Source organism: Labeo rohita, chromosome 2, assembly GCF_022985175.1.
Source record: "Labeo rohita strain BAU-BD-2019 chromosome 2, IGBB_LRoh.1.0, whole genome shotgun sequence".
Classification (NCBI taxonomy): Eukaryota; Metazoa; Chordata; class Actinopteri; order Cypriniformes; family Cyprinidae; genus Labeo; species Labeo rohita.
This window is the reverse complement of record NC_066870.1, coordinates 36,358,787-36,371,340: the sequence shown is the minus strand read 5'-3', so window position 1 is coordinate 36,371,340 and position 12,554 is coordinate 36,358,787. Positions and strand designations below refer to the sequence as shown.

General features: G+C 31.9%; 1 protein-coding gene across 1 annotated transcript; it reads left to right on the top strand.

Annotated features, from left to right (window-relative positions):
* The first annotated feature begins 1,742 nt into the window (after nucleotides 1-1,742).
* hsd11b1lb (hydroxysteroid (11-beta) dehydrogenase 1-like b) lies at nucleotides 1,743-7,228 on the top strand. The gene is made up of 7 exons (XM_051136319.1): nucleotides 1,743-1,934; nucleotides 2,670-2,800; nucleotides 2,979-3,090; nucleotides 3,493-3,584; nucleotides 3,661-3,754; nucleotides 3,862-4,027; nucleotides 6,268-7,228. The coding sequence occupies exons 1-7, from the start codon at nucleotides 1,859-1,861 to the stop codon at nucleotides 6,446-6,448; spliced, it is 852 nt and encodes a 283-aa protein (XP_050992276.1). The 5' UTR covers nucleotides 1,743-1,858; the 3' UTR covers nucleotides 6,449-7,228.
* The last annotated feature ends 5,326 nt before the right edge of the window (nucleotides 7,229-12,554 follow it).

The following is a 12,554-nucleotide window of genomic DNA, read 5'->3' as shown; positions in this document are numbered from 1 at the left end:
TTGTTATTCTGTGGTGATGTAAACCATGAGTCTCTTGTTTGTCCTGAACAGTTAAACTGCCCGCTGCTCTTCAGAAAAATCCTTCAGGTCCCACAATTTCTTTGGTTTTTCAGCGTTTTTGTGTATTTGAACCCTTTCCAACGAGTGTATGATTTTGAGATCCATCTTTTCACACCGAGGACAACTGAGGGGCTCATATGCAACTATTACAGAAGGTTCAAATGCTCAGTAATGCTCCAGAAGGAAAAACGATGCATTAAGAGCCAGGGGTGAAAACTTTTGAACAGAATAGAGATGTGTACATTTTTCTTATTTTGCCTCAATATCATATTTTTTTTTATTTAGTACTGCCCTTCAGAGGTTACAGAAAACAATGTTTCCCAGAAGACAAAATAAGTTACATTTACCCTGATCTTCAAATTCAAAAAGTTTTCACCCCCTGGAACTTCTTTATAATGGTTATGTAACTTATGAATAGTTCATATGAATTTAACCTTGGTGGTGATACATGTGTTAATGATGTAGAGTTTTAACTTTTGTTTACTGAATTATTTAAAAACAGTGGTTTTTATATAATATATAGAATAAAGTGATATTTAAAGAGGACATTTTAACCCTGAAGCCTGACATGAAAAAATAGTCAGATAGTCAGGGGTGGGGGACTATTTTCAATTTTAAAACTCAGTTTTATTTAGAGGTCCAAACTGAGCATATAATGTAATGTAATGATAGCATGTAATGTAAATCAGTGAGATCTTTATACCAGTATAGCAGATACTTACATAAAATGACATAAACATCAGTCATCACTCTATATCTCCAATAATGTCTTTATAAGATGAGATTTAAATGTTTAGTTTTATGATCAAATTATATAATGCAATGCAATACCATGATGATTGAGAAGATGACCCCCCCCTTTTCCTTAGTTTGGCATTGTAAACACAACAGATCTTCAGCCTCCTGAGCAATAAACTATCGGTCATGATCCCGCACACTTGATCTTAGGGTGATCAGTCACGGTTTATGACTCTATTTCTCATTGCGCTCACACAGGATCCACACACCACTTCAGATCAAGGTATGAAAATGATTTTTTTTTTTATTGCATTTCATCTTTTCAGATATTCTTGTCCTTTACTTGGCACATGACTAATACACAGCAGTCTTCTAGGAATCCTTAATATAATTTTAAAAGCTATTTGTTTAGTGAGTTTATTTATATTTCGAATCTACAATAAAACTCGTCTTCAGCAAGATGTTGATTCACCTCACTTCTGAGGGATGGTGTCTTGTAGTATGTAATGTCTTTCAGAACTTTCCACACTGAAGCTGGGTCGTTGAAAGAGAACTGGTTTTCCAGCTTTTCAGCATAGCTCCTCTTAGCCACTCTAATATCATTATTCAGTGTGTTTCTGGCCTGATTGGACAAGACTCTGTCCCCATTCCTGTAGGCAACCTCTTTGGCCTGGCAAAACTGTCTGACTTTTTCTCAGATTTTTCTCAATTTTTAAATTCAGAGCCTCAAACAGAGCAAAATAAGCAATTTAGTGTGAATATTTATGTAGCCAAAAAATGAGATGAAATTCTGATGGCATGTAATGTAAATCAATGAGATCTTTATACCAGTATAGCAGATACTTTTCTCAGTTTGGCATTGTAAACACCACTGACAGACCTTCAGCCTCCTGAGCAATGAACTGTCGGTCATAATCCCGCGCACTCAATCTCAGAGTGATCAGTCACGGTTTATGACTCTTTCCTGTATCAGCAGTAGGTGTAACATGCAGTCAGAAGTGGCATTTCTCATTGCACTCAAACAGGATCCACAGACCAAGCTTCAGATCAAGGAGTGAACATGAAGGGGTTTTTGGTCTTTTTTCTGCTGATCGCTGCCCTCACGGCCTACATGTGGAGAGATACATTTGATCCAGGTCAGGACAACAGCTTTACAATCATATTGCATGCATTTTTATTATATAATAAAAATGCATGGCTTTTCAAATATTTTTATCCTTTACTTTGCACATGACTAATATAAAACTACATCGACTTCTAGAAATTCTAAAAAAATGTTTAGGCTATTATTTTGGCAGTTTATTTCTTTGCATGTAAAACAAATCTAGCTAATAAACAAAATTCTTGCATTTTCTGAAGACAGCATTATTTATTAGACGACTTTAACAAAGGTTTTGTTTCCAAATTTAACCTCAAAATACCAAGTGTTTGCAAGTATTCCACTAAAACTTTAACCAACTAAACTCTAGTCTTGAAAACTCTTGGCAGACTCTTTTATTATGGTTATGTAAGTTCATATCAGTTTAACCTTGGTGAAAATACATGTGCTTATGATCTAGAAAGTTTAACTTTTGGTAACAGAATCATTGAAACACTAAATTGAAGATTCTCCATTTTTAAACTCAGTTTTATTCAGAGGCCCAAACTAAACAAAATATGCAATTTAGTGCCGATATTTATGTAAATAAGATGAAATTCTGATAGCGTGTAATGTAAATCAATGAGATCTTTATAACATTATAGCAGATACTTCAAATGATATAAACATCAGTCATCATCTGTGATCTCCAATAATATGTCATAGTACGATATTTAAATGCTTAGTTTTATAACAAAAACGTATAATGCAGTGCAATTGTTCTTGCGCACAGAGACTGTTCGGGGAGCCCGAGTGTTAGTCACAGGGGCCAGTTCGGGCATCGGGGAGCAGATGGCCTACCACTACGCAAAGTTCGGGGCTCAGATCGTCATCACTGCTAGACGAGAGGATTCTTTGAAAAAGGTCAGCTGTTTTGTCTCAAACTGGTTTGCAAATGCTTCAGATGTATTAATGCTGAGGATATTACTTATACTTTTATTCGATTAAAGCATGACTTTAATCAACCATTTTTAATAATGCGGGGGCTGTAAGGCTGTAGACGTTTATGTAATGGTGATTATAATGCAATAATTTACTTCAGGTGGTGGAGAAGTGTTTAAAACTGGGCGCAAAGAAGGCGATGTACGTGACCGGAGACATGTCTAACCACGCCGACCCTGAAAGAGTCTTTAAATACGCTGTGGAGAAACTGGGTGAGAAATGATTTCATCACACATGTGCATGTAAAATATATAAGATTTTATTAATGTCTTTGAAGGAAGTCTCTTCTACACACCAAGGCTGCATTTACTGATCTAGAATACAGTAAAAACAGTAAATTTAAACATATTAGAAAGATTTCTGACAATGACTGTAGTAATGATGCTGAAAATTCAGCTTTGATCACAGGAATAAATTATATTTTATAATATATTGAATTAGAAAGTCATTCATTTAATTTGTAATAATATTTCACAATTTTACTGTATTTTAGATGAGTAAATGCAGCCTTGGTGAGCAGAAAGAGACTTCTTTCAAAATCGTTTAAAAATTTTGTAATTATTCCAAACTTTGCTGAACGTATTTGGGATGATTCTCTAAAATCTGTCATGCAGGTGGGCTGGATTTTCTAGTGTTGAATCATATTGGAAACACCGATGTTGGAATCTGGAACCGAGACGCAGATCACGTCAGATCACTCATGCAGGTGAAACATTGGACTTTGTTGCCACAGTGTTGCGGATTTCTTTCTTTTCTTTTTACACTAATTTCACTTGTTGCAGGTGAATTTTGTGAGTTACCTGCAAATGACCGCAGCTGCACTTCCTGTGCTGGAAACATCCGGTGGATCTATCATTGTAGTGTCTTCAATGGCATGTGAGTCTTTAACTTGGTGCATGTTCAATTAATATTAATCTAAATTAAATGATTCTACTAAAACTGGAATAAGTTTAAAGCACTTTTGTTTTTCCTCTCTGATTCAGCTAAGTTGCCGAGTCCATATGTGGCTCCGTACACCTCTACCAAGTTTGCTGTGAACGGTTTCTACGGATCGCTGCAGGGTGAACTGGCAGTCAAGAAGAGCAAAGTGTCTGTTACCATCATGATCCTCGGACTGATAGACACAGAATCAGCCATGAATAAGATCAAGTTGGTTTTTTGTTACAACACTCCACTACACACAAAAATTATGAATTTGGAATTTTTTTTTTTTTTTTTTTACATTGGGAATCTCATCAGAAATGCTATATTCAGCCAAAGTAATTTAATTCACATTAATTAAGTAAATTCTAAAAGTAAATTATAAATTTTATAACAATTACAGCCATGAACATTTCTATCATAAACACAATATCTCATGTTTCATAAATACAGTTTTTAAATTATTTTAAAATTTTTTAATTATATTTATGTGTGCTAAGAATTCTGTTTGTTTACATGCAAAATGTTTGATTAAATAATATAAATATATTAAAAATATTAAACAATTTAGATAGAAAATTTGAAAAAATATGCCATTATGACTTTGGTTATAATATGCAATTTACAATTTGCAATTTTTTTTTTCTTATACTTTACAGTAAGGTTCCATTTGTTAAAATTATTCAACTGCATTTGTTAACATGAACTAACAACCAAAAGCACATTTATTAATGTTAATTTGTGATAAATTTAGCATTTACTAATACGCTATTAATCTGAAAAGTTGTATCTGTTAGTTTTATTTATTGAACCTGAGCAAACATGAGTTTTTAATAATCTTTATGTGTTACTATTTTATGCAGTATCTTAAAAATGGTACGAAATATGTTTTTTTACATGCAAAACATGTTTGATTAAATTTTATATATATTTAAAATATTGTACAATTTAGATAGAATATCTGAAAAAAAAAAAAATCACATTTAAGAAAAAATATGCCATTATCACTTCGGTTATAATATGCAATTAGCAATTTTTTTTCCTACTTATACTTTACAGTAAGGTTCCATTTGTTAACATTAATCAAACGCATTTGTTCACAGGAACTAACAACCAAAAGCACATTTATTAATGTTAATTTGTATGATAAATTTAGAATTTACTAATACGCTATTAATCGCAAAAGTTGCATGTGTTAGTATTATTTATTGAACCTGAGCAAAAATGAACTAATAATAGTTTTTAATAATCTTTATGTGTTATGTTATGCAATATCTTAAAAATGGTAAGAATTATGTTTGTTTACATGCAAAACATGTCTGATTAAATATTATAAATATAATATTAAAAAAATATATATAAAATAATATAAAATATTAAACAATTTAGATAGAATATTTGGAAAAAATCACATTAAAGAAAAAATATGCTAGTATCACTTTGCTTATAATATGCAATTTTTTTTTCTTATACTTTACAGTAAGGTTCAACTTGTTAACATTAATTAACTGCATTTGTTAGCATGAACTAACAACCAAAAGCACATTTATTAATGTTAATTTGTATGATAAATTTAGCATTTGCTAACACGCTATTAATCTCAAAAGTTGCATCTGTTGGTATTATTTATTAAACCTCAGCAAACATGAACTAAATGTTTTAAAAGTCTTTGTGCTATTTTATGCAATATCAAATGGTAAGAACATGTTTACATGTTTGATTAAATATTATACATATATATATATATATATATTCAAATATTAAGCAATTTAGATCTCATTAAAAAATAAATATGCCATTATCACTTTGGTCATAATATGCAATTTGCAATTTATTTATTTTTACTTATACTTTACAGTAAGGTTTAATTTGTTAACATTAATCAATTGCATTTGTTAACATGAACCAACAATCAAAAGCACATTTATTAATGTTTAGCACTTACTAATACGCTAGGCCTATTTATCTCAAAAGTTGCATCTGTTAGTATTATTTATTGAACCTAAGCAAACATGAACTAACAATCAACAGTTGTATTTGTTAACTACTGGTAACAAAGATTGATGAATACTTTAACAAATGCTAATTGCTCACTGGTAATTAATGCATTTGCTAACGTGACTCCATTGCAAAGTGTTAACTTTTTTATTATTATTTAATTAATTCAACGTTTGTTCTGTCCAAATGTCTTCAGAACATTTAGTACAGTCCAAATGCAATCAATGTTTCCATCCAATTCTGTGCATCACTCAAGATATTTTTAGGAAGCAGTTTATAAATTCATTTGCAGTTTGTCCTCAGGCTCATTTATCTTGTTACCTTGGTGATCTTTTATCCTGGACAGAACAGTGTGCTAAACATAACTAAAGCATCGACACTAGACGCCACTTACTTTTTCCTGGATCATAAGTAACCATTCATGCAATTTAAAATCTCAAACTTCAATATTCTGTCAAATCTCTCTGCAGAGGATTCACCACGATGCCGGCCTCTCCTGCCACTGAAGCTGCTCTGAACATCATCAAAGCTGGGGCGACCCGTCAAAAAGAGGCCTACTACCCCGGGTTCCACTACTTCATCTGCCTGATCAATTCAATCTTCCCCTTCATGAAAGACATTCTTCTGTCAGGACTCAGCTTGGAGAATTAAGACTAAAACATGTGCATAGGTAATTAAAGCAACTGTATGTAAGACTCTTACCTTCAAAATCACAAAAAGGGCTGATTGCTTTACGGCAGCAAAATGTGCGTGTGCAAGTATTTACTGTAATTACCAAAGTAAAAACTACATACAGCAAATGGGATTTTTCAATATTTCCTAAGAACATATGCATTGTGATGAATGAATGTTTGATGTGCACTTGAGGCATTTTTACATACACTCTTAAAAATAAAGGTTCCAAATGGGTGTTTTTGCAGTGATGCCATAGAAGAACCATTTTTGGTTCCCCAAAGAACCTTTAGCGAACGGTTCTTAAAAGAACCAATTTGAAGAACATTTTAAAAATCTAATGAACCTTTTTTTTTTTTACTAGAAAGAAACTTTTCTGCATTTGAAAGGTTCCATGGATGTTGAAGGTTCTTCATGGAACCATCAATGCCAATAAGAAACCTTTATTTTTAAGTGTAGGGAGGTTAGAAAATAAAAGCCATCCAGCAAACTAATACAAAAGCACAATAAATTCATTATGAAATCAGCTGCAGAACAAATAACACTCAACACAAGAATTTGGGATTTACTTTCATAATATTTCTTCAGAATTCTAAGAAAGACTTCTAAGAGCCAGTGCTTAGTTTTTAAACTGTTTATGTATTTATTTGTCTGACATTTTTTAATTAATTTTTGAACTCTGTGCTTTTGGGATTTTAACTTGCAAATACATAAATGTTTAATTAAATTCAATTAATTAAACACAACATTAAACTGCGAGTCTGTATCCGCCGTCTTCATTTTAAAACAAATGTTGAAATATTAACATAAGACTTGAGGGATTTGCAAAAGTTTAACAAAATGAACAGTGCTCTCTTTCCCCTGTGTGATTTCTTTTTTCTCCCAAAAAAGAAATGTAATTTGAGACCCGAACAGTTTCCCATGAGCGCTGTGGGACGCTGAGTTTGTTGAAACCACTGAAGGATGTAAAATCTGAAATTAAACTTGTTCCTCTGGTTATTGTGACTCAGAGACATTGGGACAAATAATTTGTACAAGTAAGTTTTAATTAAATATTTGAACGTCTCCAACCATTATATGCTTTTTCCGTTGAAGTTGTACCATTATTAAAGTTTTCAAAGTATAACCATTATACAAACATCACATGTTATGTTACACGGGTCATACTGGTTAATGAGCAGCCATGAGAGCAAGGTCAAAACCATCAAGAGTCAATGTACTGCACTGTCACTGTCTGCCAGAAGCTGATAACTGTTAGAAGTGAAACATTAATCTAAAGTATGAAATTTGATAATTGGATTTGACAGTTTTAGGTTCACTTGAACCTGAAGTCACTGCACTTTTTTAATATCTGATCTCAGTTGTGATTTTATGTGCTCATCTGCTGCTGTATTTAAACAGTTCAGGTATCTATTACTGCTGCCCTTGTTTGATCTGTGAAATTATATACAATAAAACAAGGTCAGTAGACAAACAGAATTATGGGAAGCAGAAAAGGCCTTACCAACTGGGAATTTACATATGACCAAAAACAGTTTTTTTTATTGGTAGTGTACAAACACCTTGAAACATTAAAGAGCATTTACAAAACATCAAATGTAACAAGAAAACATAAAAACAGCAATAATAAAAAAAAAAAACAATATTATCATTATTAGCATAATAACTGAAAATTTTATTCAGAATTAGGGAACTATTTACAGTTTTCATGGACTAAGCAATGCCAGTGCGTCATTATTAAAATGTTTGCTATCTTACACTTGTAATTATTATTCAAATAATTTTTTAATGGCCTTTTAAAGTACAGAAGCAGAAATGGTACTTTACAAACATAATAAAATCAGAATCTTGCACTTTTAAATGGATAGAAATGCAGAAGATACAGTCCAGCTGAACTCGGATGTCTCACCATCAGGTTTTGATGAGGTCTTGACTGTCCCTAGCAGACGCTCACTGGAACCACAGCTTTGGCTTCCTGTGCACCACAACTGCGCCAGCTCGTTTCCATAGTGACCTGCACAAGAGTTCTTTGCCAAGTGTGATGAGAATAAATCCCAAATCAGAAACTAAACCACACAACATACCCCGGACCACAAAACCAGTCATAAGGGTAAATTTTTTTGGAAATTGAGATTTATACATCATTTGACATAAGATTTCCATTGATGTATGGTTTGTTAGGATAAGACAATATTCGGTCGACATACAACTATTTGAAAATCCGGAATCTAAGGGTGCAAACATTAAAAAAAAAAAAAAAAAAAAAAAAAAAAATCTAAATATTGAGAAAAATCACCTTTAAAGTTGTCCAAATGAAGTCCTTAGCAATAATCAAAAATGTGATATATTTACGGTAGGAAATTTACAAAATATCTTCATGGAACATGATCTTTACTTAATATCCAAATTATTTTTGGCATAAGAAAAATGTATAATTTTGACCCATACAATGTATTTTTGGATATTTCTACAAATATACCCATGCTATTTAAGACTGGTTTTGTGGTACGTGGTCACAAATATCTAAAAATCATTGCATTAAATACAAAATATCAAAACAAGAATGGTTTATTTAAAGATGCACAAACACACTTTGCAAGCAGAACAAAAACAAATAAAAGACACGGACCAAAACAAATAAATCGGAATTTGAGGTATGCAGATACTAAATTTGTAAAAGTAGTTGAAGTGTCCAAAAGATTTTCTATTTATAGCTATATAAAAATTATGTACACACTGAACAAATAAAGACATTAAATTGGACATTCAACCACATAGTGGCACTATAGGGTAACATATTTGACCAATGGAAATCAAAGGGTTGGAAATTATATTTTTACTCCATCACCCGTCATTTCTTTCTCAAGGACGTGTCAAAATTTATAACAGAGCTATTTTTGGTGGTGTGATTCATTCAGTGAATGCTGTGTTCCTCTGAGATTTGTGATACTAATTTTACGTCAGCTGAAATATTAAACAGCCTGTATATCTCATAAATCACTGGTTTTTGTGTGCCACAAAAGTTTGTGATTACAGCAAAATTAGCAATGCTAATGAATGAATAAATAAATAAATAAACACACAGTTACCCCAAAATGTATTTAGCATCAATTAAAAATCCTTGCATTACATACAAAATATCAAAACAAAAGTGGTTTAAAGACGAAAAAAGATGATTTACATTTGAAATATTAAACAACCACAAAACAAACAAAAACAATCAATGAAAAACAGAAGTTAAATATAAATCATAATAACATAATAAATCAAGTTATAAAATCAAAAATCAAAAAAATCAAATGAATGAATCAAAACCAATCACCGAAAGTTAATTAGAAAAACAGACCAAAAAACAATAACAAAACAAATAAATGAACATCAAAATTAGGCAAGACATTGACCAAAAGCAACAACAAATAAAAAACAAAACAAGAATCAAAAGTTAAAGACACTGACCCAATAAATAAACAAACGGATATACAAAAGTTAAATAAAAAACAACAACAAAAAAAAATAATAAAAAATAATGCGGCATGCAGATACAGACACTAAATCTAACACAACAGCATTCTTAAGAGTGATTAAAGTGTCTAATTTTCTATTAACATACATTTATGTATAATAACATATATGCACTGGAAACATTAAATTGCACATTCAACCACATAGTGGCACTACAGGGTAAGAGATATTTGACCAATAGAAATCAATGGGTTGGAAATTATATTTTTACCCCGTCACCCCTGACATTTCTTGCTCAAGGACGTGTCAAAATTTACATCAGGAGTTATTTTTAGGCAGAACTGAAGTGGTGTGATTCATTCAGTGAATGCTGTGTTCCTCTGAGATTTGTGATACTAATTTTACATCAGCTGAAACATTAAACAGTCGGTATATCTCATAAATCACAGAGGTGTTTGCAAAAACTTTTGTGTGATTACGACTAGGCTGGTTTAGGGACAAATCAATGCATACAATACGAACATTTACTATTGCTAGTTAGATATCTAGAGGTCACAACCTTATAGAGTAGACTAATGTGACGTCCCTGATAAAGAGATCGTAAGCGGATCAATGTCTCATTTTAACAATCTCTTTACAAATGATAGAGAGAAGAGCAAGAGGGGATTGATTTTTCTTGTCTTCTTCTTCGCAGAGAAATTCATTCTGATCTAATGGGGCAGTTAGTGAGATGTATGGCGCGCCGCTGTGATGGGATGTTTGTGGGATAGCTGTCCAAACCAAAGTTTTTGTTGATTAAAATCTGATCGGGATGAAGTGGCGATGGCAAAGACTCAGCACTTTGCTTTGCAGAGCTCAGCAAAATGGCGACGAGCCAATGAACACTTCATCAGAGCGGAGAGATCCATCGCAATACAAACACACATCTGATATCTGCTCCAGGTTTCCTCTGCAGATCCAGAGTTACTCACTGCACAGCGGATTACGTGCAAATAATAAAATAATAGCATGTGCAATTTGGTATGAAAGAGTTTTCAGCTTTAACCCTCTGATGCTCTTCAGGAGGTGGTTGAAGATTTTTACAGTAAAAAATAATTTTAGTTAAATTATGTTTTTTTTTAATTTAATATTTTGACCTGAATATGAAATATCCAACTTAAAAAAGTAAAAAATAAATAAAATAAAATATGTACTTCCCAAAATGCATTCAACTCTAAAACTGTGAAAAAATGTCACAAATTTTAAAAAGTTGTGTTCCAAATTTGAGGTTGACGTCGCAAAAATTAGCTTTTAGCAAGATTTTGTTTGACCACAGTACCACATTTAATTAAATAAAAATAACATTTAATAAAAAAAAACGTTGTACTCTTTAACTTAATTTTAAATATCCTAAAAACAAGCAAAAAAAAAAAAAAAAAAAAAAAAAACTAAGATTTTTCGGTCAAACAAAAAGAGCATGAGTGGCTTAAAATGTCTGATTTCTCTCATGAAATTCTTTTAGAGAAATACAAATGAAAAGACAAACAGAGTATATGTAATACTCCTGAAAATGAGAAAATGAATAAAAGGAACATCATGGATACATTGCTTCCTCAATGGTGAATAAATCAATATATACGCTATATATTCACAGCAACTCGCATCACAGTAACATGACAAAAATGACAACATATTTTACAAATATTGGACATGTTTATGCAAGCTTTAAATAAAAGGAATATACAAATGTCATTTCAGAGACGCAAGTCATTTAAATACTCTTTTTCTTGGTTTAAACCACAACATGAAGAAATATAAGCAAAGAAGATTTTATCAAGTGAATAATACTCAATACTCATGTTGATAACGAAGTCAAAATATGGACATATTCACCATTTACACACCAATGCTAACCAACATACTCAATTCTTAACTCTCTTAGTAAAGCTTCATACCAACTTGCAAACATTCATAACTCATTAGTATTATGTTGGGATGCGTCTCTGCTGACAAAACACAACAGAAACAGTCACAGAAGTTCTATTGGTTTCCACTGCAGATACAATTACAAACATCAATTGTTAACCATTATCTGTAGTGTGTTTTGGGCCATATCCCATTAGGATTTAGTGGTTTTAACATGCCACTAATAGAAGGCAACAAATTACCAGTAGAGACAAACAGGGAGCAAACTATATGAAGGGTTTTATTGTTTTTGTTCAGCAGGGGTATATTGGCATTTTGAAGAAAAAAAAAAACTACCTTTTTGTGCTTTCTCAATCATGGTTTACATTGAATGAATCAATATATAATCGCAGCAAATCCCTTATGAAAATGAACCATGGTTTTACAACAAATTGAACCAAAAAAAAACAAAAATACTACTATATTATTATATATTATCATATTACTATACTCAAACCATGGTTTTAGTATTCTAATATCATAGTTTAACCATGGTATTTGTAGTAAAACTGTAGTTTTACAAATGGAAATCAACAGACCAAAAAAATCATGGTTACTAGTTTTACTACAATGAAACCGTGGTTAGTTTTCGTAAGGGTTTGCCTTACAGTAACGTGACAAAAACAAAAACAACAACATATTTCATAAATACTGTACATTGCGGAAACATGGCATTTCA

Bases quoted from the DNA above. Each gene is read 5' to 3' on its own strand.
- hsd11b1lb (XM_051136319.1), top strand. From the start codon at position 1,859: ATGAAGGGGTTTTTGGTCTTTTTTCTGCTGATCGCTGCCCTCACGGCC. The intron at 3,091-3,492 runs GTGAGAAATGAT...TCTGTCATGCAG, and splicing joins ATACGCTGTGGAGAAACTGG to GTGGGCTGGATTTTCTAGTG. The intron at 3,585-3,660 runs GTGAAACATTGG...CACTTGTTGCAG, and splicing joins ACGTCAGATCACTCATGCAG to GTGAATTTTGTGAGTTACCT.